Source organism: Patagioenas fasciata, chromosome 2, assembly GCF_037038585.1.
Source record: "Patagioenas fasciata isolate bPatFas1 chromosome 2, bPatFas1.hap1, whole genome shotgun sequence".
Classification (NCBI taxonomy): domain Eukaryota; kingdom Metazoa; phylum Chordata; class Aves; order Columbiformes; family Columbidae; genus Patagioenas; species Patagioenas fasciata.
In genome coordinates, this window is record NC_092521.1 from 64,333,683 (window position 1) to 64,361,538 (window position 27,856).

The following is a 27,856-nucleotide window of genomic DNA, read 5'->3' on the forward strand; positions in this document are numbered from 1 at the left end:
CTTCGAGCAGTTTAGAAACTTTAAAGGTTGGCTGCAAGTGGCGTACGGCTCTTTTGAAGAGGTAGCTGTGGGGTCGGCTGGAGAAACAGGCTGGGAAGCCTGAGATCCGTCCTGCCCAAAGCCGTGCCGGAGCACAGCCCTATTTAGACACGGGTCCTGCTCCGTGACCGCCCGAAGCACCCGCAACAAGCGGTATACGGGCCGGGAGGAGGGGGTGGGGTTGACGGCTCCGGGGGGCGCCGGAGCTGCAGCAGCCCCGACCGCGAGGCGGGTGGGACGGACCCCTGGGGGGGTCTTTGCCCCCGCGTCCCCCGCGGAGCCGCCCCCGGGGCGGGGCCGCCTCCCTCAAAGCCGCGGCCGCCGGCGGGACACGGGCAGAGCCTTCGCGGGGCTGCGCGGTGGTTGCGCGGGGGCTGCGCGGGGGCTACGCGGGGCGGGCGCCGGCGGCAGCACCATGGAGAGCGGCGCCCCGGGGCGCCTGGACGCCGCCGCCTTCCTGGGCGCCTGGAGACGCTTCGACGCCGACGGCAAGTGGGACCGGCGGGTGGGAAGGGGAACACGCGTGGGGGGACCCATGGGGTGTGGGAGGCGGGTGGGTACCCGCCTGGGGTGCCGCTTAGAGGGTGCCCAGCCGGGTGGGTGCTGTGTGCGTGGGTGCTGGGGTAGAGGGGTGCCCATCTGATTGGGTGGCGTGTAGGGGTTGCCCACGCAGATGGGTGCCCCATGAGGGGGAGGGTGATTGTGCGGGTGGGTGCCCGTCTGGGTGCAATGTGGGATGCCTGGGAGGTTGCACATGTGGACGGGTGCCTGCAAGAATGGGTACCTGCCAGCGTGCCCAAGCTTCACCCCAACAGCATCCTGCAGGTGTTTCAGAGCCCCCATCTGCCTCCTCATTATGCCCTCATATCAGGTCTGAAAATCCCCCTTTCCACCCCAAAGTTTTTGCCTTTTCATCGCCTCCCCATTCCTTTTGCTGTTCCCTCTTGAGGTCCCAGTTTGCGAAGTTTGTTTCTGAAAAGTCTACTGTAAGGAAAACTCCTAAGGGAGCCTCGCAGCACTGTGCCCAGCATCCACATAGAAGCAAAATGGTCAATTTGGATATGAAACCCCCAAGTGGGCAGGCAGGGCCCCCAGATGAGACCCCTATCATGCAGCATCACACCCCCTGCACACGGCACATGTGGTTCCCAGAGCTCAAGCAGTGCTGCCTGACCATTAATATATTTGACTTTTATTTAGACAATGGTTACATAGAAGGGAAGGAGCTTGACAATTTTTTTCACCATCTCCTGGAGAAACTGGGACCAGAGGTAAGTTCCACACCACGTTAGTTGTGCATCAAGTCTAAGCAAAAAGGTCGTCATGATGAGAGGTGGTTTGTATTTGATGTTCTCTGATTGCTGGCTCCCTTAGCAATCCCCGAGGTAAAGAGCTTTTCTCTTGGCAACAAGGTGGCATTTAAGCAGGTACGATAACAAGAACAGTCACTTGAGATATTTGATCAGTTGTTTTCAGTCCACCAGCTGCTGTCACGATGAGGCTGCAGTTGGAACAAGCTGAAAGGGCTGGTTGGAAGCCTGGAGAGAAAGTCATTTACTGCCCTTGAATAGAAACAACTGAAAAAGCACTGGCACACAGTCTGGCAGGGCCAGGAGGAGGACAAAGGTGATCATTTATTCAAGCTAATTAGTTTTGTTAATATGATAGGTTTCTTTCCAAGGTTAATTTTTAACAAATATGCTGTCATTTATTTTAAATGGTACTTGGGAAGAAGGCATACATCTGTATTGCTGAAAATGGCTAGAAGCTAAGCAACAGTCATTTCTGTTGCTCATAAGGTCAAGACCTGTCTATCAAGTGCTTCTAGATTTTTTCCCTGGTTTTCTTTCCTATTTTTGGCAGCATTTCTCCTCTCCCACTCTCTGCATCTCAGTTCTATCAGAATTTGCACAAAAATTTACAGGGTCTGATTTCCTTAGCTTCAGGTTATACGTTACCTTCAATTGTCACCATCAGTGAAGGTGAAATCCTGACACTCAGGTCAGCCGCTCAAAAATATGTGAAGTATATATTTGGATAATGGGCTCAACACTTTCACTATACATAGTGTGCCCAACTAAGAAGAGAGAAAGATTAAGCATCTTCCAAATGGAAGGAGAGGGTATGCCAAAAAACAGTGATGAAACAATTCCTTTAGGCAAAAAGTAATTAACAAAAAGGGAAAAGGTAGCTGATAAAAGGCAAAAATTCATGAGTATCAAGTGTAAAATCAGAATTATACTTAAAATCCATTTAGGATTCTTCAATCTTTGGGGCTACAATAAAAAAAATGGAAACTGTGAATAATTTTTCAAGCACGTTTTTGTTTAATTTGCAGGTAAATTTGGATTGAAATATTGGCAGTTTCTGCAGAAATGTCTTTCTAGAGCATGGATGGTTAGATGAACTGATAGACATGTAAAAAAAGACTTCAAATCAGTTTTTCTGTGTCCCTAATGATTCCTAGTGCTTATTGTTGAATCTTGTTTTATTTGCTTTAAAGATAAATTGAGAAGTTCATGGTCATTTATCCAGGAACAAAAGATGAAATTGGGAGCTGCTAGTCCTGGGTTATTGAAACACTAACACAAAGCATGTTCAAATGAACCCAGTGACAGCAAATGTGAGATGTGGAAGAAGAGTCTTAAAATGATGCTGCAGAGCTCAAGGCTGCAGCAATTCACTGAAGCAAGAGACCTCCAAGTGGGGCTCTCAAGAGTGAGCTGTAGCTGATGATAAAACCAAATTTTAGGTGGGGATCTCACACCTCAGGCAGCTTCCTAATGAGAAGAGGCCATGAGGAAACTTTCCAGCCCCATTCTAGCCAGTAGCTGCCCTTGCACATCCCTCATGTGAGATTTTGGAGACAGCATCACACCAGCTGGGTTGCAAACCCAGTGTGTTGCAGCAGTTTTTGTGGTTGTGATGATACAGGTGAGAACTGTGTTAGGTATCAACACACAGAACATGCAAAATGAGGGTGTTCTGGCGATGAACTATTCTGCTTTGAGAAATAGAGAATAATTTCACTGATTTCCAAAAGTCACTGCTCAGATGACTCCAGCTTAAACCAGCACCCTCACGTGGTTTGTATCTCCTTTGCTTCTGCTGACTAGGTGTTGACATTGAAAGAAAAAGCTTAACACAAATTGAATGATTAAAGAATAAATTCCCTCTCTTCCTATTAATCAGAACAGGCTAATTCTGGACGATGGTGCTCACTAACTGCCAAGCTGTTCAAAAAGGCTCTCAAGTACTTTTCTGTTTTCTCCCCTGATTTTCTTGCCTGTTTTGGGCAGCATTTTCCTCAAGCAGTGTTACGCTGAGTGGTCAGATGACATGTTGCCTTGTTCCCCTTTGTTAGCACCCTGGTTTTGGTTCTCATGGTTGTGTAGGGACAAGACGGTGGCCTGTCCAGGAGGCAGCAGGCAGAGCGGTCTGCCTCCATGGCAGAAAACCCAAGGGGAGCTTTGTCCTCAGAGGCTGAGAGCAGTCCCCTGCCCCACTCTCCTAGCACTGGATTAAACAATGGCCTCTACTACCTTTGTACTTACAACGTTGAGCCATTTTTCTCTTTGATAGATGATTTATGTTGTACAGACATGTGGTTCTAGTGAGAGGGGTAAAGGATCCCCTTTGCACTGGTTTTCACCATCCTACAGAAAGAAAGTGTCCTTTGTGATACAAGCAGTGAGGTGGGACAGAGTATCTCACAGCTTTAGTGCTTGTTTTGACCTTTACTTTTTCTTTGGGCACTTAATGTCTCTGTTTCCTTGCACAGTAAAAGGAGAAGACAGTAATACACTGGCATAACTTCCAGATGTGTTGCAAGGATTAATTAGTGACTGTGTCAGAAGTGCTATACAAGTGATAAATAATGTTATCAGCACTGGAAGTTGTCTCTGCTTGAATAGCGAATGGCTTCATAATTATATTTTTTCAGCCTGCACTCCCTAAGCTGTTATTTTTCTTAATGACCACCATAGTTCTTCAACTCTGTTTTTCTTCCCAGCTACTCTGCGGCATCCCCAGCTGACACTAAATGCCAGGGGATGGGAGCAGCTGGGAAAACAATGCAAAAGGGAGCCTAGCGGGAAGCTGAGAGGCACAGTTCTTCCTGATGACTCTTAGCAAGGAAGGGAACTTGAAATACCATCCAGCGAGGGAGGCTAATTCATCATCTTTTATTGAACCATCAAGAATTTGCCAGGGGCGGTGGGGAAGGGGAAACTTTGCAACAAAGTTAGACCTACTATAAACCAAGCCAAAACCCAAATGCTGCTTTCTGCTTCTCCTTCTCCAGCAACGGGTGATTTCTGGAGGCATTTGGACAAAGCCCTTAATAACAAGCTTGAACTTTTGGTCAACCCTAAAGTGGTCAGGCTGTTGGACCAAATGGTTGCTGTCAGTCCCTTCCAGCTTCGCTTCGCTTCGCTTCGCTTCGCTTCTATTCTATTCTATTCTATTCTATTCTATTCTATTCTATTCTATTCTATTCTATTCTATTCTATTCTATTCTATTCTATTCTATTCTATTTTGGGGTTGTCCTATCCAGGGATATGAGTTGGATTTGATGATCCTTGTAGGTCCCTTCCAACTCTGGACATTCCATGTCTCTGTGACTCTATGATTCTACTCTATTTCTAAGAAAATTACTTTTATTTCTGTACATATGAGGCTTCAGTGAAAGATGGGGGGTTTATGACACTGATGAACTGAAGTTCATATAAATGCTCCATCAGCTGGAGGGTCTTCTGTGAAGTGGTTTTGTTTGTTTGGGAGACATAAGGCAGAATCAAAAATAATTCAGTCAACCACCAGCACGGGTTTGTGACCTGATGGCATTATCCATCTGCTGCTGTTATTACTCCTGTGACTTCTCCCTAACCATTTGGCCCTCCAGCTTCCAACCTGCTGCTGCAGGGCTGCTGTGAGATGCCTGTGTTGTCATCTTCTACTCAGTCACAAACCACTTTCCTCTACATTATTGGCATTTTTTCATGCATTTTCTTAAAGATTTTATGCAGAGGTGAAAACTTATTGAAGATAACAGTTTATTTCAGCACTGAAGAAGTAATTTTAGTGGAACAGGAACTACAGCCCCTGTGTTTCTGTCTTATATTGCTGTAGACCTGTATTTCTGTATAGAGATCATTTAGGATATTCCTTGCTTTCTCTTTGCTATAGTTTTAATGACGCTCTACGTATATTGTTGTAATAATTAGATAAGAAAAGTTTTGTAGATGAGTGGCTATACATTTTGAGTTGGTCTTTTACTGAAAGTTTCTGTAAAACAAATGATCTCTGGGCAGATATAGAAGGAAATGTACATTACCATTATGCTCAGAGGAAGGTATTTCACTTTGCTTACACAACAAGACAGAAGACTTTCAGATAAAAGTTTGCTACACTCACCTAACTGTAAATGTGTAAGAAGCAACGTATAACAATTTCTGAAATGTAAATTTGATCAGGAAAGACAGGTATTTGCTTTGTTAAACCCCTCCTGCCTCAAAACCTCCTCCTGGATAGTTATAACTGGAAGGGACTGAAGTTAATCTTCAGGAGTTCACCCTGACTAGCCATAAGGGATTTGTCTTTGCTTTTTACTTCCAAAGAAGATGAGCAGCCTCCAACTACTATGGCACTTCATCCTGACCTTTCACAATGTATTGTCTATCTAAATTATGTGTTTAACTTAGTATGGTCAGGAATGCAGCAGCTAGTCATACAAACAAAGTTTCATCGCCAAAATAACAGTCAGCCTCAAAGCCATCCAAAGCAGACTTCCTCTATGTTTTACCACCCCAAGAGAACCCAAATCACAGACCAGGTCTGTGATGACCAGCAGGTCATAAGTAACAAGACCTCTAGCAGAAAGCATTAGTCTTGCATCCTCCTCCAGACTAATTCAGAAATCTAAACCCTGAGTTGATCTTGATTATTTAGATACAAGGAAGAAATTCTTTACTGTGAGGGTGGTGAGGCACTGGAACAGGGTGCCCAGAGAAGATGTGGATGCCCCATCCCTGGGAGTGTTCAAGGCCAGGTTGGATGGGGCTTTGAGCAACCTGGTCTGGTGGAAGGTATTCCTACCAATAGCAGGGGAGCTGGAACTAGAGGATCTTTATGGTCCCTTCCAAATCAAACCATTCTATGATTCTGGTTATTGCCAAATGCAGTTATTCCTTTAGGTGTGGCTTTTGTCAGCCTTGATTACCCTGACCAGTTCCTATTCCTGTTCCTGCACACGAAGGCAGGGCACTGCAAGTGCCTGGAAGTATCTCTAAATGTAAACTCAACATGCTTATGGGGAAAAACAAAACAAAACAAAACAAAAACCAGACATGTTGTGTTTTCATTGCTCAACGACATGTAAAAAAACTTTCATCCTAGCAGAAAGGGCAAAACAAAGAACCTGTCCAAACCCCAACCACAAAACTGCGATGGCACAGGGAGGCTGCAATAGCCTTTGTTGGTTGCTGCTGTCTTCTACATGAAAAAAATATTTCCCACACATGTGCTGAAGAGAGCCAAAAAAAGAACCTAAACACAACATGGAATGACAGGATAAGCTCTCATCTATTGTAGCATGTAGGACTACAGTAAATCCTAACCAAAATACAGGGCCAAATTCTCAAGTGATAGCACCACAGTTAAGTACGCAAGACTGGCACAAATAATGAGAAGTTAGTCCAGGAATGGAGGGGTGAAGTCTCACAGTAATGCAAGCAATCCAATGTACAACTCCATGGATGAAGTGATTCGTGTGACTGGTTTTCTTAATGCTATGGGATTTAAAGGAGAAATGTTTGGCAAGAAAAAGGTTCTTCTTCCAAATTCAAAGCTTACGTTACGGACGTCTCATCTGGTCTTTGCTGGCCTCCTGTCTGTACTGTGTGGCTTTTGGCATGGTAGTAGTTGTCAAGTTAGTTTTCCAACTAGCATTCTTGGCAGTCATAATTTATTTTCATAGATCTTGTAGGAACTTGATATCTCTGGGACCGTTTGCCCTCCTATCAAATTTGGCTGAAATGCTGTTAGGAGAAACATGTGCTTAAGCCAGTGTTTTCAGATAAGCTTCATTTTTTTTTTTTTTTCAAGAAACAGGTTGTAATAGTCTCATTTAGTTTCTTCTTGCTTTTTATGCCCTTATCAATGTAGTGGCTTGCTTCCAAAAATCATGTCAAGAAGGAAAAAAAAAATCAATTTAGACAACACTGTCTTGATCAGCAGGAATTAAATGAGACGACTCCTTTCATCAAGTAGGAAAGTCTCCACACAGCTCCATGCATCCACTTTCCTCTCCCAAACCAAATGACTCATAGTTGTCTTTTCATCAAGGCAAGATGCTGCCAAGCACATGGATCCCTTAAGGAGCGAAAATGTAATTAGAAAGCACAGGGCAGGAGTGTGACAATAAAAAAGGAATGGGTTAACAAAGATGACAAATTACAGCCAGGAGTCATAACCAACCATGACAAAGAAATTAAATGCTGGCCAGATTAAAAACAATCTGAGCATGCCCTTTTCATTATTACATATAGTATTAAAAACCAGATTACCTTTATGACGCTAATTACTTTTAAAGGGTTATCACAAAAAGAAAGATGAAGACTGGACATGGAAAGAAGAAAGCAGAAAATTCATTTGTTATGGCAACTTGAAGTATAGAAGCTTTTATCTGCAAAACTCTGTGGAACAGCATCCATAGTAAGAGCTCTGCTCCGTAACCCTGAGAAATATATGGACAAAGACATGACAATATTTTAAACTGTGCTTTTCTGAGGACAGAAATTACTTGACCTCCCCCTCATGGCAGGTAGTAAGGACTTCTTCCTTGACTGGACAGTAAGAACATGCATCAGCTATTGGAAACCACACAGCACCCAACCTTTGAGGGACCAGGGCAACTGAAGCTTTACAACTCCTATGAAGCAGCCTGAAAAAGGGTTAAAGCATCCCTCTGCTCCAGGCTAGCTCCCATCATTGTTATAGTCCAATGAAGCTCATATTTCATGGAAATTAGCAGACGGTTGAGAGGGTTTTTTCCCCTTAAATGAGCATCAGGAATGTCATTGCTGGGGGTTTACTTCCGCTGCAGGACCCTGTCTTGCTTCCCAGCCAAGCACTTGCACTTCCAGCAACCACACAGTTCCTCAGCACAACCCTGACCAAAACTGGAGGCAGGCCCTAGTTTAGGTATGTTTTTCTGACTGTGGCAGGGAATCCTCTTCACTACAGTGCTGATTGATGCTTAAACGTGAGCATCTCTATAGCTGTTTCTACCTCAACTAGGCAGCAATTCAGGAGGAAATTGTGCTCCTCTGTCAATAGGGGCTATTACCTCCTAATTAAATTCTCCTCCAGAAACTCAGGGAGGTACATGCAGCAGGGAAAACAAGGAGTGACAAGAAAGGGCTCCCCATACAGACAGCTATGAGAAAGCATGCAAGAGCATTTGCTTAAACTTTCACAAAAGGGAAATTTCAACTAGCTGCTAACAAATCTGCAAAATTTTAGCCCAGGCAGTGAAAACTTGAGGAAGCTTTGCCAGCCTTTGAAACTGAGGAGAGATCTGGCGCTTGAGATGGACAACATAGTCAAAACAGCATGAGTTCTGATAAGACAAGCTCTGCTCAGCTACAGCCGTTTACTTGCTGCAAAGCCATTTCTGCCTGCCCCAGCTCATAGAGACAAGAGACACAAATTTGTACCTTTGCTATTTGTACAGTTGCTTTATTTTTTTCTTAGTTTCTTTTTATTTTTTTTTATTACTCCTCCTGTCATTTGTTCTTAATGCTTGAATAAATGGCACATGAGTCTGTTGCATTCGAAAGCAGAGCGTGTTTGGCTTTCAGGCTTTCCTGCTTGTTGCAATCTGCAGCTGAACAGCGAGTTAATCATTAAAGGGATGGAAGGAAAAACAAATTTCCTGGGGAAACCAGCGGTCATAGCACTGTTGCAACACCTGTGTTTATGTGTAAATGCCGTTCATCCCTGCATGTGTCTGCCTGGAGGTTTCTCCTTCCTCCTCTTCTGCTCCAGATCTTTCTCATTCTGTCATAGGACTTGCTCCCATCTGGGAGGCACGGAAATATTTGTAGGCGCACAAAGACAGAGAACAAAAAATCAGACCTCTTGACCAGAGAGCTGCTGAGATTTTACCTTTGGCCTCCCCTCAGCAACTCCATTGCAGGGTGGCTGGGGCAGCAAGGGGGCCCCTGTAGCCCCCAGCCAGACTGATGCTCCTGTGCAGCCCCTCACTGCCCCAGCATCCCAGCTCAGTCCTGGCTCCAATGCTGAGTGAAAAATGGCCTCTCACACCACCAGCTTGTTGATGGATTCCTGCCCAGGCCCTTTTAGGGAGACCTCATCTTGGGAAAGATGGTTTATACAGTATCTTTTACATTGCTTTTATTTTTTGAGAGTAAAGACTGGGTTTTATGTTTCATAAGTAGAATATTTATGATCAGAGAGTGTCTAATTTGAAAAAAAAAACACTGTAGTGTAACCCCTTGGACTAAAACCTGTTGGAGCTGTGTAAATACTGTAAATATTTTGCATAGTTACTTGATGTATCCCATAGTTTAAATCAGTTAAAAATAACTTTTAAAAGAGGCAGTTCTATTTTTATGCAGATAATAATGTTGCTGCCAGACAAAGCTCAATGATGTGGTGGTTAATAGGTGACACAAAGTTGAGCCATAAGCTTTCTTAACAAATGACTAGCCTGAACTCTGCAGCACACTTTTCAAATATCAGCTATGATTATCGTTTCAGAAATAACTTATCCTACTGGGCACGGAGGAGGATAATTTCAGAGTACTTTGCAAGCCTATTGAAGCTGGCAACTGCTAGGCTTGCCTAACGCCAGGGAGGTGTCTCAAAGCATCAAGGTGCCATCAGAAGGCAATTTAAATAGCATGAGGGCGAGTTATAATGCCAAGGGGAAAGAGAACAGTATGTGCGTGGCCAGTGGTGTGCTGTGCCCCAGATGCCACACCCAGGGGACCAGCGGTGAGCATCACCCAGGGCCTTGCTGGGCACCACCACGGGGATGGAGCATCCTGCAGTCATGTCCTGGGACCTACTCAGGGCCGCCAGCAGCCGTATCCTGGGAGGGGGACCAGCACCTCAGGCATGTTCCTGCAAGATCATTTCTGGGAGTTGACAGCCCTTGGTGCTGTTCCCCAAGGATGCCTCAGAGGGTTGTGCCCCACCTGCCCTACAGAGAGCCACATGGGTATCCCCGTCCTCCCATTCCCACTCCCAGATTGCCAAATTTTATATCATCTAGCACATCCTAGTCTTGCATTACTCTTGACGAAGGAGTTTCACTTGTTCTAAGTAGATCTCCCTCTTGGTTATTTCAACATGACATTTCTAATCCAAAGCCAATTAACTCTTTCTTCCCCACTTGTAATGTAGGATCTTCTGCACTGACAATGCTATTAAAGATTTCTCTATAAGCCCATAATGACTTTGTGGAGATCAGGGCTCATGAGCTCTGGGTCTGCTTTGAAATAAGGTGAATTAAATTATATAATAAACGATCAGTCATACTAAATACCTATCCACCTACGTATAGATATATTTTTTCTCAAATTACTAGCAGCAAATTAAGGCTGCAAATACCAGTCATATCTAAACATGTGTGGATAGGTGGTGACAAAGTGGGTGCAAAGATAGATCTTACCTTAATAAGCCTGAGCAGAAGATATCTCATTTTCTTTTTGCTCAAGTTATCCATGACATCCCAGTGTGTCTCTGCATCTCCGTCACTGACTGTGGCAGCTGCTGCTGAGCAAAGGCTGTGCAGCAGTGACACCTGAGAGCAGCTGGAAATTGGTGTTGTCACCTGGCTGCTACTGAACGTGAGCACAACCAAGGAAGTTTTGGGGGCATGAGTCATGTTCACTTTCCAGTGTGGTGGTTTCAAATACCCATCTAAGTGAGAACATGAGCTGCAGTTGCTACCTGTGCAGCCTGGCCATGTTACTCTGACCAGAGGTAACCAACCTCACAGAAAGATCTCCTTCTACACCATGCAACTTCTTGCAGAGCAGCACAATTGCTGCTCCAGTTCAGGTTTTGCAGAATCTGGGCTTAAAGGAGGACATAAGGCAGTGAATAGTCTGAGGCCTGGACATGCTACATCCAGGGCATCATGCAGACCATGCACACCCTCTGTTCATTCCACCAGGATGGGGCAATGGAGAGTGTCCTTTCCTAAGAGATTCATATTTCTCAGCTTCTGAACAGCCAGGCAGGCTTCACTGGCGTATGCACTGAGTAATCTGGAGAAAGTCACTCATGGTCTTGTGTCACAGTATTAAGAAAGGGATTGTACAACTTCATGAGCCTGTAAGAGTAGCTGAGAGGTTGAGAAACTGGGTTAGATCCAGGAAGACACAGCTACGGTCCTAACTCAACCTGGACATAGAGATGACAAAATCTTTGAAGTGATTTTCTTCAGAGGTAAGCTTAATTTATTCTCTTGCAAAAGATGCTACAAAAGTGTGCCAAGAGCCGGTCTGGGTTATCCTCCTTCCTCTCCTTCCAGAGAGCCCCATCTCTAGTGGGACCAGAAGAGGACCCAGGACCCAGTCAGTGTGGGTGCAGAAAGAAATGTTGAATTTCATTTTTGCCTGGGAGAGATTAACTGCGGAGCTTCCTAGCCCAGCCACAATGCTCATCTGACCAGAAGCCTGGGGAAATTGTACTTTGTGTAGCTCAGTCAGACCAGGTGCCATAAAGGTTACTGCTAAGATAAAGAAATAATGCCTGATGAACCTAATGCTTAGCATTATATTCCACCTGTCACGGTAATGCCTGTCAAAACATAAAACCTGTCAAGTCCTGAAAACTCCTCACTATGTATAAATTGATTATGGGGTTGAGCAGATGCATAGGGAATGCGAATTGCTTGAAATTCCGTGCTGTTAACCAGAGACACTGACAGGGCTCGGTGCCAGATCTTGAACCGGTTGGCAGGCAATAATAAGCAAAAATCTAGCTCCACTGACACCTTTCAAGGTTCATGATCTAATGAACTACAGGGATGTAGTTCAAGGATAAGGACACCTTCCTGAATAGCACAAGGTGAAAATGAGCAGTGTGGTAACCACTGTAATACACACTCAAAAAACCCCAAATCCCTGTGATATAGTAGGAACAGCTGCCTAAATAAGCAAGTGACACTGAAATATTTTGGGGTCTCCAAGCTCTAGTCTTCCAACTGAAATCTCAGTTGCTACAAAGCTATGCATAGGTTTTATTGCCAAAAATTCATCCAAGGTGGTGTGTTTGTGGGCTTTTGGAAGTATTAGCCCTTGACTGTAAGGATGCAATGATCCTGGTGGTTATCCGTGAGTGAGGAGAGATTTAATACATGTGTTGTTTTCTCCATGGCAGAACACCATCACAGAAGAAAAAGTTCGGAGGATGAAGGAGCAATTCATGTCTGCCCATGATGCCACCACAGACGCACGCTTTGAAATCCAAGAGGTATCTCCCTCCACCCCCAGCACAGGATTTCTTTTATAGAAGGAGAGATAATTAGGACCTAGAGCAGACTTAGGAGATAATCCTGGGTGGAGAGGATGTGAGTCATGGAGTACTACCACAGCCAGATCTCTTGGTCTGGGGTTTATTTTCAAGGCAACTCAAGGCAACATATTCAGCTTATATTTCCCATACGGGGTCATCATCCACCCAAGTCTTGTCTTTACTTTCATGGTTTGGGTTTGGATTGGGTTTTTTTAATGTGTTTGGTTTGGGTTTTGTGTTTTTGTTTGTTTGTTTTGTATTTTTCCAGCTCGCAAATATGGTCTTGCCAGATGATGAGAACTTTCTGCTGCTTTTCCGACGGGAAACTCCCTTGGACAACAGCGTGGAATTCATGCGGGTCTGTGTCTCTGTGTTGTCTCTTCCCCTCACACACCAACGGTTTCTTCAATATATACATTTCCACCATCTGTAGAAAACAGTATGGGAAATACATGAGTATTGTGGCAGCGAAACACATTCTGACCTGCTCAGGTAGAGAAGGTTGTACGTTATTTACACCAGCAAAGCAGAGATGTAGTAGCTGGGACTGGAGAAAAGGCACCTGGAGAGTTTGTTACACTTCGCAAACGCTCTCAGCCACCTATCAGTCACGCCACCAGAGACAAAACTTTACTTAGTACCTACCTACCGATAAACTCAGCCTTGTTGGGAGCTACAGCCAAACCTGCAGCTCCTCACCCACAGCACGGCACATTTTAAGCATCATTTTATCCTGAAGCATCGGCTTGGCAGGATGTGGAGTGGAAATCTCCCTGAGTTGAGCCAGCTGAGAAGCACAAGCCCATAAGATTTTCTCAACTGTGCCCAATCTCCTTCCTATCTCTGCCCACAAGTCTCCCAGAACAGAACTTCAAATTTTCCAAGACTTCTTGAAGTTACCTTTATTTCACATCTGAACTGGGGGCTTCTGCAGATCAATGGCCAGTTGTGTACAACCTTGAATTACTCAGGGCAATAAGAGAAGCTGCATGTACAAATTATGTAAGAAATGTGGAGTGGTTTCTTAGTCTTATCTTCTTTTTATAGGCAGTGTTTCTGCATCAAATATGTAATAGCAACATGTCACATGTACAGCATCCAAATGCAAATAAAAACTATTGTGTGGAAAGTTTATTTTATTTCATCTACAATTAATTAAACATTGGATAATGCAACAGCTTGCTCACTAGGGAAGTCCTGATTTGAATCTTTATGATATCTCACCCAAGCAGATGATTAACTGCAATATTTATGTGACCATATCAATCTATGTCCATTCAGATCTGGCGCAGTTACGATGCTGACAGCAGTGGATTTATTTCAGCTGGAGAGCTCAAAGTAAGTTACCCTAACAAGTCTCTTCAGGCTCGATCTGCAGCTCACTGATATCACTGGGAGCCTTTCCATCAGCTTTACTGATTTAATGCCTTTTTGTGTGGTTGATGAACAACATTTCTAGGTTGTTCATGGTGAGTGTAAGGACTGGGGACCCTCCAGCCTTCTGGCATCGCTGCAAGGACTCTGATTGGAGGGAGGATGCTCTGTTGTTGCCCTTGGTGTCCTGCTTCCCACTTGCCTCAACACTTGCCCTGCTTGTCTTGGGGTCCCCCAGGCACCCAAGGAGCCCCCTAAACATTTCTCACCTTGGTTCTGTGCATGTGCCTCTCCCAGCTAAACCAAGCCAAAGCCATTGTGTTTTATTAATGGGATTTCTTCACAATTTCTTCCCGGGCCTGCAGATTTTGTGAACACTGATTTATTTTTAAAGCTCAGGCTATTGGGGCAGAAGCCTGTTCAGAAACTGTAATTCAAATGCTTCGATCCAGCTGGGCACAGAAATCCATCCCAGGGCTGCAGACCCTGTGTTGACCTCTTGGCATGTGGCTCCAGCCTGTGCCCCACCAGTGACATGAGTGGATGCTTAAGTGTCTTGCTGAATGGCAACTATTTTGATTTGAGATCAATTAGCAAATACAGCAGGACTTATGTTATCTTTCATTTATTTAGTGGGTGAATTATTATGTATTCCATCATGCCTGCTCTGGAAAAATTTAGTTGTTTTCTAATTTATTTTTTAAAAGATTTCAACTAAAAAAATGTGAACTCCATGAAAAATGCACTAGTACTGATCAGGAATGTGAAATTAGATTCATGTAATCCTGCTGAATTTGGATTGAATTTCTTACTGCTATTTCTTGAATTTACTCTAAAGAGTAAAATTTTACTCTCTGCTTGTTACAGGATTTCCTGCGAGACCTCTTTTTGCAGCATAACAAGGTGGTTGCTGAAGCAAAGCTGGAAGAATATACTGATACCATGGTAAGAAAATATACTGTTAATATTGTTTAGATTATTTTTCCACCTAGAAGTCTCCTTCAGAGTAAATGTTTGCATATTTGGTGCCACAGATGCCCTCAAAAAAGGTGTTTTTTCTCAAGAGATCCCTGTGGAAATCTAGCATACATGCTGCTGCTGTTTCTTTCCACCACACTGGACATCAGCTTGAACAGTATTTCACGTATTTTTGCTTTGAGCTGAACTGTTTATTATGAGAAAAATAGCTTGACTTTCCAGCAAACTGAGCTGTAAATCCATTTAAAAAAAAAAAAAGTAGTTGAGGTGCATCGTTCTTCAGGGTATGTTCAGCCTCAGCCAGATCTCCAGCTGCTTTCACCCCTCCCTCCTAGCGAAGACACGCAGGTATCCAGCTCTTCTGCTCTGCAAAGCCCAGCAAGCCTTGCTGACTCCCTGCTGCTTCCCTGAAACGCTGGCAGGTTGAAAGCTTCAACTCTTCCCCTGCCCTATCACAAGATAGCTTTTATCCTTTTATTTAGTGTAAGTTTAACATCAGTCACCTGGATTTCAGAGCAACTTATTATATTTAACCATCTGAAAACAAGAAAAGAAGAAAAAAAAGCTCATTTCTGGTGTCATTCTCAAGGGTATCATTTGATTTCCACCAGGAGATATCTACCATTGCAATTTTCTAAATTATTTTCAGATGGGACTGCCTCGACTCTTGGCAAAAAATCTGTGTTTGTACCTGAAGAACAGCTTGGTATGCAAGCAAATGAGGAGCTGCCCATTTATTTTGCAATATCACATTGTATATGCAAGATGTATCTGTGCCTAGAAATGTGACCCTTTAGAGCAACGTGAAAAACTGTACCATTACAAAAAATGGCATACTTTATTTTCATATTTATAAGACAGTGAAGGAAGAGGAATACAAGCTACAGAAATTATTTTCCAACTCACAGAGCTTGAAAACAATAAAACCCCATAAACTACAGCTAGAACAAAAACCTTCCTGGTAGTGCTTGCAGGTAGCAAATAGCTTTTGTGCTTCTCCATTAAGGTTTCCTTCCCCAGTGGCTAATCTCTGATCAGGTGCTGGGAAATATGCAGTTTTAAGCTTGTAGACACTGAGTGGTTCATTTCCTCCAGCTTCATTCCCTTTCCAATAATTTCCCCAGAAATATCAGCAACTTCTGCTGTCCCAAAGCAGCTAGATATTGATGTGGCCTGTTCATGGCCAGGGCTGAGAGCCAGGAGATCTGTTTTCTATTCCTGTGGTTTTTTATAGAGTGGCTTTGTATCTTTGGAGAGGCAGTTCAGCCTCTATGTTGGAGGACAAGATTTGATCTGAGAAAAGGGATGCTTCGTATATCTGGGGAAATCTATGATCTGAAATGCAAATCTGGCTCATGAGGACAAAAGTTTGCAAAGCTGCTATGCCAAAAGAATCAGGGATGTTAACAGTTATTAGAAAATTAGGATATGGCAGAGATCCTTTTTTTTCTTTTTTTTTTCCCCCCCATTGCAATTCTTTGCTATAAACTGAAGATCAGGGATGTTTATAAACACATCTGATCCCAACAGTTGAGGCAGAGTGTGTAATCTTACCCCATGATATCCTGTAATAAAATAGAGGATATGAATTCCATACATCACAGCAAAGTATCCATGTGGAGAACATCACCACAGCAGCAGATAAAGTAGCTCAAAGTGAGTGCTTGGGAATCTGTCTGAAGTAGTTGGGCAAAATCACAAGGAGGGAAGAAAGATTCAGTCTTAAAGTTTGCAGTGCTGAATCACAAAGGGAGAGGAAAGTGACTCAAGGAGCCAAGACCAAAGGCATGAGGTCAAAACCTCAAGCGATGAGAGCTCTCTGCTTTCTATCTCTGCTTTCCACATGAAGTGGGGAGATGCTGAAGTGTAAAGTCTCAATGAGACCTGTCACCATCACTGCTGCCTGGGAAAACGGGGACAATGGCCCTTACACATTTAATTCCTGAGCCTTTCACAGCCTTTCTTTGGTATATTCACCAACCAGCAGCACCAATTCCTTTAGTGCAGAGTGGAAATACTTTTATTTCTCTCCCCTATTACTTTGCTACCACCTTTTCTCTGTTTATAGCTCAAGGTCTTTGGGACAAGAACCTGTTTCTGTGGTGCACAGCTACAGGGTCTCTCAGTGTGGCCCATCTATCCCACTTAGGGCTTTCAAGTGCTGCTGTAATAACATTTGGTTGAAACAAGCTGCCTCCCAAGGAGCCATAAACCCCTCTGTCTCCATAGGAATTTACAGTTCTCTGACATCTTTTCTGTACATCCACAGCCAGCTGCACAGATCTTAAGCAGCTACTGATACACTGAGTGGACCCTAGAGCCTTCTGGAGATCGGGATAAAGGGGTAAAGATAGAAATTATAATTTTAAAGAAGCTAGCCCAGGCACATGGCAAAAAAAAAAAAAAAAAAAAAAAAAGGCAATTTGTGATTCCGTGCTTGGTATTTGCAGCTTTGGATCGTGAGAAGTGTGAGCAGACAGCACACTGACCAGTGTGTGCCAACTACTTGCCACTTACTTATGCAGCCATTAACCATCTTACACTACATAAAAAAAAAAACTTGGGAAGAGAGACTAAGTATTCCTTTTGGAATAGATTGTCTTCAGAAAGCAACATCACTTTATCAGGTTGCTTAGAAGCCTTTTCTTAAGAGGTTGTTCTGTTTCCTTGTGACCTTGACATCTCCTCTTCAGAGAACACTGATATAGATGAGAGATTTGATTAACAAGTGATGGACACTTGGGAAGAAAATAGGTAGTGAATATGTTGGCATTGCACAAGCCCTATGAGTCCTCTAAATCAAATCTTAAGGAGCGTTAAAGCTACTAGGGAAAGTAATGAAAGAAGAATGTTTGAATTCTCAAGACTCTTCATGAGGCAATTTAAATAGCAACCCTGTGCTGAGGAAGCTCCCTTGCAGGCACAGTTCTTAGTTTTCATGCCTACATACATATATATTTGTATTAATAGTCAGTAAATGTGTGCTAATGTTTATTCACATGCACTCACTTGCATGAGAAGATACATAGTCATGTGCAGTTCTGAATCCTTGAAAACAGTCTGCGGGTTTGTTGGCATGGACAGAGAGCTGTTGGCATGGAGGTGCTTGGAGGCAGAAGCGAAGTCCTGTATTGCTGTGCACTTCTTCGGGCTGTGGGAAGATGCTTCAGGGGTATTGCAATGTATACTCTGGGAGACAGGGTGGGCATAGCTGGAAATTAAGGTTTTCAGTAGCATGATGAGAATAGTCTGCCTTCCTGACACAGCACACGCTGGAGAAACAAACATTTGCCCCCTTGCTGCTCCAGGATAAGAAGGAAGCCATGGAGGATGACAGTAGTACAACAACCTTTCCCAGTCCCTCTCTATCTCCCCACAGTCCCCCAGACTTAAGCTGTTATTAGGCTTCTGGGTCCTGGTGAAATGTCAGCCCGTGACTATGGAGTTCACATGTGCATTTGACATTTTGCCATGAGTGACAGTTTCCATACCTGTGCATGCACATAGGTATGTACTTAAGCAAAATATTGCAACTGCCTGAATATGAACCAGATTTAAGACATCGTTTTTGATGAAATTAAGTGTTTGACCTTTTTTCTTCTGTAAGAACAAAATTCTTGCTCAACTTTTCCACTTGGCATGTTATTGCCTTGTTCATAGAAACACTGATAGTTCATAGCTTCTCAGAGAGCAGCATGCTACTTCTAGTTGGTAATCCCAATGTCTGCAAGCCACATGCAAGGAAAGCTCATTACTGAGGCAAACTTTGGCAAACTAAGTTCTATATACTTCCAAAACAGACGCACATGCAACACAGACATTCACTTTTTGCATTCCCTTATGTTGATAATGTCAGACTGAGTATTAAAAAGTCCTTTAATTTGAGCATTATTATATTTTAGCAAAATGTAGAGGATAAATCCTCCCAAGACAGCATACCATCTTTGCCCACCACAAGTTAAAATCCTAGGAGGCAGTAGTGTCAGTGCAGTGACTAAAAATTCAAGGAGCTATGGTCATGAATTACAACATTTGAAAATTAGTGGATGAAGATGGCTGAGGATGATATTTTAGCCCCAGAGAAGTCAATATAGAAGTTCTCCCAGATGGAGAGAGCATTGGAGGGATTACTGGTGCTTTTGTGGCTACTGCCTGTTCCATCTGTGAGGACAATGCTAGAGGCTCAGTATGGTAATTTCTTGGCTGTGACAGCCTGTCCATCTGTCTGTACTCTTTGTCATGGCCAGTGTATTTACATGGTGGAAAAAAAGTCAGAACATGGAAAATCCAGGTGATTTAGCCCCTGAGCACCTTACTGGTCAAGCTAGCTTACCTGTGTTAATGAAGTCTCTTATGAATACCAAAGAAATGGTGAAATAGAAAGACAAATCCTTGTTGTATTCAAAAAACCTAAATTCCCAAAGCCCTAGAAATATGATAGGAGTGGAGTATACCCTCAGGAGGATGTGCATTGAGTGTACACATTGGAGTAGTGCATCCCTTCTCCTGGTAGTGGTCCATGCTGGCCTCTCTCCCAGGTGGCTCCATAAGGACGCCATGACCCCCAGGAGACTGCATCTCCAGTGGTGCATGGACACTGGAACCGTTACATCACGGAACACCAGTCGCCACTGTGGCACTCCCCCCCTCATCCCTAGAGAGGTTCCTCCTGGCTTTGGGTGGGTGTGATTCCTTTCGCTGCTCAAAGGTGGCTTTGCTGTGTGTGATTGAGAGGGATCACAAACACAATGGAGGGAAATCTGCCTCCCATGTCCCCTCTAGACTTAATCCCAGCAGTTTTACTCCACACTTTCTGTGGCATAAGCTAGGGGAAGCAGAAAATCCCATATAAGCTCAAACTTAATTTCTAAAGAGATCAAAACCACCAGAAGTCAAGAGCCTGAAGGCTTTTGAAAACCCCAGCAGATATCGCCTTGGTCTTTTAGGAATCAAAACACTCTTAGAAAGCCTGCACTAAACAACTCATCTAGATAGCACAGGCAGTCTGGTCTCTGGTTGGGCTGAACACTGAGCTTTCATCCCGGGGGTGACTTGCTGGCCACAGGTCCCTCCTGTCACTGCAAAACCCTTTGTTTCCTGTCCTTCCCTAAGGAAAGAAACCATAGGCAGCCCTGCAGCTTGGGCACGTGCCTGTCTGCATACACCCTCAGTAACTTTTGTGCTCACTGGCCAATTTTAGTTACAGCTGTTGGGTATAGATGTCCCCAATGTATATATTTGTGAGAGTAGGATGTCAGGCAAGAGCTGGCTCTTTCTGTGTCCTACCTGAGGGAGAAAACACTTTATTGCACACAGAGAAAAAGAACCAGAGAAGGTTTAAAAGCATGCTTTAGTGACTCCACTGATGACATGGCTATTTATTTTGGTTGTTTACTTCTTTGCTTATCTCTGTCATGGAAAATAATTCAGATTTATAATCTTATATTGCTCTTCAAAACACGTGTGTTTTCATATCCTGGAGTTTCAATGACCTTCCTTACAACACTGGACTGGGAAAGCAGAAATATTTCTTTCGCTGCATTCAAAGCCAATAGCAGTTTTGATTTTGCACTTAAAAAACTGAGATGTAACAACTCTTATTTTGCAAACCCAGCTCTTACTTCTACTCTGTCTGCCTCAGTGCATGGACAACATTCAAACAAACAGAACTAAGACTTCCCTGGTGCCCTGCCATTAAAATGCTAGTGAATTAATTTGAGCAAACACTTTAAAATGCAGGGTAGTTTGACAGTAAAATAAATGCATCATTTTATAAAGCATACTGCTGGATGCAACAAAGCTTTTAGTAATACTGAGTACTACATAAACATGCCAGACCTTATCCTTAACCACACAGAGATGTTTCATATAAGCCTGGCAGCATAAATATACCTTTCAAGAGTGCAAACTGAAAATCCATCAATTTTAATATATCAAGCTGGTGTGTAAAAGCAAAAGTTTAAATTAGAAACCATCTTATAATTATTCCAAATATCTACTTCTATCGTGATGTATGATTTGTCATATGAGGTGGGTACCCTTTGCCATTCTTTGTGTACTTATGTACACAATTAGCAGATTAGAGTAATGCTTGAAATTTGGAAGTTTACTTTATAAACATTTCCTCAGGTTTTTCCTGAGTAATCCAGGCCAAGATTGCCATGTAGTGGGTATGCATGTGCTCCAGTTGTCCAGATAATAGGATTAGGTCTATCTTATTAGCCATGGTACCTGAACTAATTCGGTGAACGCTGTTCTGTCTTCCCTACATGTTTTCTGTGTTCCATGTGGAAGTCACTAGACAAGAATTAGCTCAGCCTAGCTCTTCCAGACAGACTTTTTTTTTTCCAGTTGACTGGCATAGACAATCAAAATATTGCATGTGTCTGAAAATTTTATTCAGGATACTTGTTGCAGAAAAAGGCCAAATAATTTGAAAACACAAAGATTGTCTCTCAGTATTGCAAAAGCAGAGCTGAGGGAAGGAAATCAGAGAGGGGAGCTGGTTAGCTATAAGTAAACATGGTCAACCAATGGAAGTTTAATGTTAAATTCAGAGATAGCGTGCAAACAAAGCAAATTGACTGAGAATGTTGCTTTTCACCAAGTGTTCCACCAAAGAATGTACTATCTCTTCAGTTAAATGTGTTTTAATGAGGTCTGTGCTACAGCTGGAATACTGTAAAGGGCTCAGAAATGGATAAAGTTGAAAATCATCAGCTCAGAAAATTGATAACGAAGCAGAAAGATTTCAGAGGTCTTTCTTCTGTCATTTAGTGGCTCTGCACAGAGCACATGCCCTGTAGAGGCCAGTGAAACAGGAAAGTGGCTTTCCTTATGCCACTAAGCATGTGCATGGCTTTCAGGATGTGATTTTTCCAAATATCTCAATATGAGCCTTCAGTTGTTCATAAGAGTTTTACACTGTCTTTCAGTAGGAGGAAAAGTGAACCTATATCAAGTGCTCCTCAAAAATCCCATCCAAACCTCAGTAGTGTAAATCACACAGAATAACTAACAGAATAAACTCCCGGTGCAGAATCTTACCTAAACGCAGCGCAAGAAAGGGTTACCATAGGCTCACCATCCTCAGTGTAGATGCCTGGCCTCGAGCAAGGGGCAGGGAGGAGTCAAACCTGACAAAATAGGCATCATATTTATGCAAGGGGTCCCTGAGATATGGCAGCTCTCCAGATGATACTTAACCTTATATACATGTCAGGCTCTGCCCCAGTTTCACTGCTGGGACCTGCTGCTGGTTCTGCCTGGAGCTCCCACAGGGTCAAGGTGTCCTCTCCCTCTAAGCCTCCTGAGGTGGGAACTGGTATGGGCCTTCTCCAGCAGGTATGCAATTAATTGCACCAAAGATTTGTAGTGACCTGGTTACTTATAACCTTTAAATAAGCAAATAAGATTCATGAAGGTAAGATCAAAGCATATTCCATTACTGAGTGTCTGACAAAGAATTGCAATCCATCTTAGTAAAATATTATTCTTTCCACATGGAATATATATTTTTTATAGAACTTAGAGCCATGAGTTATTCAGGTTTGCAAGCCATGAAATATCTTGTACTTTTTTCCTGTAACAGACTTTTATTTGTGCCTTGCAGGGAAACACTGTACCAAATAAAATAGATAAATAAATAATGTCTGGTGGTGACTCATTGGAAAGATCATATTAAGGAAAACAATATTAAGAAAAGGCTAACTTTTGTATTCACACAGATTAACCTCTTGACATTGGTAGCCGGAATCTTCTTCCCAGTCTTAGCTCTTTCCATCGGCAGGCTCTGACCAAGCAAAGCCCACTGGCTTTAGCAGCATAAAAGCCTGACCTAAGAGTCTATCAGGAGGTGACATTTGCACCTCAGCTGCTTAGTAGCCACAGCGACAATCAAAGATAAGGATGGAGTTCAGAGGTACCTAGCTTTTTTCAACTTTTTTTCAGGGGCCATGGCAAGGCCAGTATTTAGGGCACTCGCTGGAGACCTGTCTTAATCCTGGCATAAGGCAGGAAGGGACCAGTGCTGGTATTTTATTGCTTGGGTTTTGCTGTCAGAAAGCAGGATAGTTTTGCTGTGCTCTTTTGTCATCCTTGCACTTTGTGCTACCAGAGGACATTGTGCACCACGAGCAAGCAGAGGTGAGGCCAGAGGAAAACATATTGGATTTTTTTATGTGTACTTTCCACATTGCCTATTTTATCTCTCTCTTTTTGATTTTTAGATGAAAATCTTTGACAAAAACAAAGATGGACGGCTAGACCTGAATGACCTGGCAAGGTGGGTTTTAATAATATTAATGGTTTTTTTTCAGCTCACAATGGTAGATTCAGGCAAGATAATGATCTCCCTGTGGGGACATGCATTTGAGTTTTCAAATTAAATCAGGACGTGTCTCAGGCCTTTAATGCATGGTCCCCGTTGTAACAGTTTGAGGACCTATAGCTGGTGAGACTGAGCAATGCCAGGACCTGTTTGGGCATCACCAGCATGCTCTGGCATGATCTGTGCTACCTCTGCAACGCTCCTCAGGAGGTGATGAAGCAGCCAGTGGCACTGTTTCTCCACAAGAAGGGTGGCAATTCCCTTCAGCAGGGTCAGAGATGTGGATTTATTTCACATCATCATGCACAGCAGAGACTGTAACAAATTTTTGCTGCTTGTGTGAGGAATAAAAGTGCCATTGCAAAGGAGTTTGCCAATGGCAGTGAGAAGGGATTTGGAGAGATAAGGTGAAAATGCTTGTGAATGAAGTTGAGGACTTGAGTACAGGACTCTGTCTCTTTTCTGCCCTTGATACCTCAAAGGTTTTTATATGATTTTCACTACATGCAGATAGATGTCTCTGTCTGTAAATGTACATGCAATGACTGGACGGGACTTTAAACATGCAGGTACAGTCTCGAAACACGTGTTTGGCAGGTGAGAGGAGAAAGGTGTTGGTTTGCCACCGTTAGTTTCTTCTTGGGATCACAATGAACGCCAGCAGAAATAACTGGCAGTGCCTGTGGCATTTCTCTTTGGCCACTGAATATGTGAAGAGAAAAACAGAAACAGAGGCAGAATGGAGAATAAGGGGGTTTGTCCTTGCATTTCCTTCTTAAATATGGTTCCCTAATGCCCTATTACTCAGGGCGATTGAGGCTCCCCTCCGGTCTGAACACATCTCACACCCCAAGGTGTGGACACAGCTCAGCATGCCTTGTGTCGCAGGCTCTAAGCTGCTCGGGGCTGGCGGCACAGCTGGAGAGAAAAATAGGTTTTAAAAGTGCTATGAGGGGCTTCGGGAGGTAGGAGAGGAAAGGAGAGGAATTTGGTCAGTCTCGGTACTCAGACCAGTATTACTTTGTCCTTTACTTTTACAGCCACCAATTCTCCCTCCAACAGAGAGTGATAAATTACTCTTTCCTTTAATGCAGCGCAGCAATCCAGTTACAACAAATGATTGTCTGGTACCTCTGGCTTCACAGGCTGACCACCTCCATTGTGCTTGACCACCAGAAATGCTCTAGGAGAAGCAATTGTGCAAAGAAACATATTTGCAGTGAGCCAAAGGGTGCCCAGCATTCATGTCAGACAGAGAGGGAGGCATGCGTTCCTGTAACAGCCCTCTGTAAATAACCCTGCAGGCGATTTTCTCTTTTAAAGGCCTATAATCTAAAATCTTTTTGCTTTACGAACCAGAAGAGTTCAGAATAGTTTGTGTGCAGATGATAAAGTGGAAAGATCATAATTTAAATCTTTCTATTCAGGATTCTGTCGCTCCAGGAAAATTTCCTTCTTCAATTTAAAATGGATGTAAGTAGCACTATTTTTTGATGCATTGATCCCGTCTCAGCTAAAATAACCTGGACCCAGACTTGAATGCTTTTTCTTTTTTATTTGCTTGTCTTCTCCACGTGCAGGCTTGCAGCACGGAAGAAAGGAGGAGAGATTTTGAGAAGATCTTTGCACACTATGATGTTGTGAGTCCCTTGCAGTCTTTAAATTACACAGATTTAACATACAGACTTTTCCCTCACACTGGGTGCTTTGAGGGTGACTCAGGAGCTGCAGCTGTGCCTGAGCCCATGGGCCAAAATGGCCCAGGCTTGTTGGGTAAGGTGGGGACAGAAGGGAAAGATGCTCAGAGACCCTGTGGCAAAGGACCCATTTTTACTTTCTCCATCTCCATTGCTGACATTACTGCATTGACTGTATCCCTCTGCAGGAGATGCAAGAGATGGAGAGGGGGTGGTGGCTAGGTGTCACAGTCTCTGGCAGCTTGAGATCTGCATCACCATCACCTTGAAAAATAAAAAGGAAGGATCCTGGAGCTTGGTGACCAGGGGGACCTACTGACTAGTAAACATGATTTTGGCTTAATGGAGCATTTTGATGTTTCTTCCATCTTTCAGAGTAAAACGGGAGCACTTGAAGGCCCAGAAGTGGATGGGTTTGTCAAAGACATGATGGAACTGGTCAAGGTAGCCCTTTCTGTTAATTAATACCCTATGTTTCTGAGAGGAAGGTGCTTGTTTTGGTAAAGTTATGCAAATAGAGGAGCTAGTGAGAACATAGAATCAGATTTCACTTTGATCAGTGGCAGAAATGAATTCACGGTCTTGGCATTTCACTGTAGAGCATTTCACCGTATCACAGAAATCCTGCCTGACGGATTAATACAGCTTCACTCAGCAACGGTATTTAAGAAAGGTCTATTCTAGCTCATACTATGAATAAGGCAGATGTTACAGCATCACAAACTGTGTCAACATGGAACCGTCATCAGAGGTTCTTTCTTCTGTTTTCACCGAGGATATGCTCCTCAGCAGCGTGACCTCATGGTTCATTAGCTCATCACAGGGCTACACCTGAAAATGACTTGAGCTCTACCTCTGGTAAACAGCATCATACCCAGTGTGTTGCCAGTTTCTTACAGACAGCAGAGTCCATCTGTATTGGGTTACCTTGAGCTTTCAGATGCAGTCCGAGATAAAGCTTTTGATGCAAATATGGCCTTGCCTTTGGCTCGCTCTGAGCCTGAGCTGTTGTGTTCCCACACGATGTGACCTGACACAGGAATCCCTGTGCTCTCATGTCCATTTGGCAGAGCAGGGACTTGGAGCTGTGTGCTGGTGGCTGCGTGTCTATGTTATGGTCATACAGTGTGTAGGGAAGGGTGTGAGGATAGGCAGGAGGTTGGCTTTGTGCTCTGTGCATGTGTGTGTGCAAAGGAGTGAAGGTTGTACTTTCCCTAAGGCCTTCATCAGCATAGTCCTTGGGCACCACAAAGCATGTGTGTGAATTTGATCTTGTGGGAAACTGGGAAGCAGAGAAAGCGGTACAGCATTAAGAGCATACTGAGACAATGTAGGCTGTAAATAAGCCTTTAGCATTCATTCGTCCACTAAAGGTATTTTTAAGTTTCTGCACAGCCTGTAAAACAGTAGCTTGCCAACAACAATGCTACGTTTTTCCTCATATAGCAGGTTTGAGAGAGGGAGCCAGATGAAAGCACAGGTCCAATAGTGCAGTGATCTATATTTCACGCCTTTCTGCAGACTTTTGTTTGATATGGATCAGATACTGGTGGCCTTGATTAAGCACAAAAAACATGTTACATTTCCTTACAGTTACTCACAGTCTCATGGACCTAACCATACCCCTTCTGGTTTTGCAGGGCACCCTTTTCTCATTCTCTGTTTGCTTCCCCACTGTGTATAAACTGACATGGAGTCAGCCTGTTTGGGTCACTCCTCCTTGGGTGGATTTTCCTGCCACTGCATTGATCACTGCTTTACAGGGCTGGGGGAATCCAGAGCCATTTTCTCTCTCAACACTGTTTTTCTCCTTTGCCTGCAGCCCAGCATTAGCGGTTTGGACCTGGACAAGTTCCGCCAGATCCTGCTCAACCACTGCGACATGAACAAGGACGGGAAAATTCAGAAATCTGAACTGGCTTTGTGTCTCGGGCTTAAAATTAATCCGTAGATGGGAGAGTGCTCGTGGTTGTGTTTCCCTTGTGAGATGTGCCTGCTGCTCCTTGTAGAAGTGTGTCCATGCTGCTGGGCAAGTGGTGGGGAGCAGGGGCACTGCACTGCCAGGCTGGACCGCGGCTGCATGAAGATGTGGCACAACTGGAATTTGCACATGAGGGTCCCCCCACTCCCTTTGTGGTTTTTGCTCCCTGCCACCACTTGTGGGTCCCCTTAGCACTGTCTCTGCCCATGAGCAGACCAGCTGCTCAGAAAAGGGCTTGCTGTTCTTCTCCTGCCCCTGTGAAACGCTGCCCTGCCCATTCCCTAGGATAGGGACAAGCACCTCCTTAAAAACGTCCGATCAGCGCTCTCTGAGTGCAGCTACTAGGTGTTTTTGATGGTCACCCTATGCGTGAAGTAATTTCTTTGGTGAGCATTGTGCTTTGTTCGTGCATTTAAAATACTGGATGGCCAACAGTGTATTTGTGCAGAAATAAAAAAAAACAAAAGTAGTTACAGAAATTCAGTAAGATTGGAGTTTATGTGTTATGTACGGAAAGCCATCTGCCATAGGCTGGCAGACCATACGTAGTAGCCATTTTATGTAAAATGCATCAAATTACAAGAGGTTTTGTGATACCTATCAGCTGTGAGGTTTAAATCTGCCAGGAAATGATACATGGTAGATCTTTCTCGTGGGGAAAACACACGCACTGGGAAATAATCTCAACCCGAGGATGAAGCCATGGACTAACATTACTGCTGGAAGAAACCTTTTTTCCAACCCAAACTAAGATAATATTCAACGCTTCCATAAATTGAAAAATTGGAAGGACAGAAGCCTAATAAGAGCAAAGCTCTTACACGTGCTTATTTTTTTAAATGCATAAGACTTAGTAAATGCTTGTAACCTTTACTGAACTTAAAGCTTCTAATCAGTCCCAGGCC

At 43.6% G+C, this 27,856-nt stretch overlaps 1 protein-coding gene across 1 annotated transcript; it reads left to right on the forward strand.

Annotated features, from left to right (window-relative positions):
• The first annotated feature begins 392 nt into the window (after window positions 1–392).
• Window positions 393–27,430, forward strand: SCGN (secretagogin, EF-hand calcium binding protein). Its single transcript, XM_065830515.2, has 11 exons — window positions 393–527; window positions 1,240–1,310; window positions 12,458–12,550; window positions 12,861–12,950; window positions 13,874–13,930; window positions 14,834–14,911; window positions 23,173–23,228; window positions 24,701–24,746; window positions 24,854–24,913; window positions 25,346–25,414; window positions 26,793–27,430. The coding sequence occupies exons 1-11, from the start codon at window positions 455–457 to the stop codon at window positions 26,919–26,921; spliced, it is 822 nt and encodes a 273-aa protein (XP_065686587.2). The 5' UTR covers window positions 393–454; the 3' UTR covers window positions 26,922–27,430.
• The last annotated feature ends 426 nt before the right edge of the window (window positions 27,431–27,856 follow it).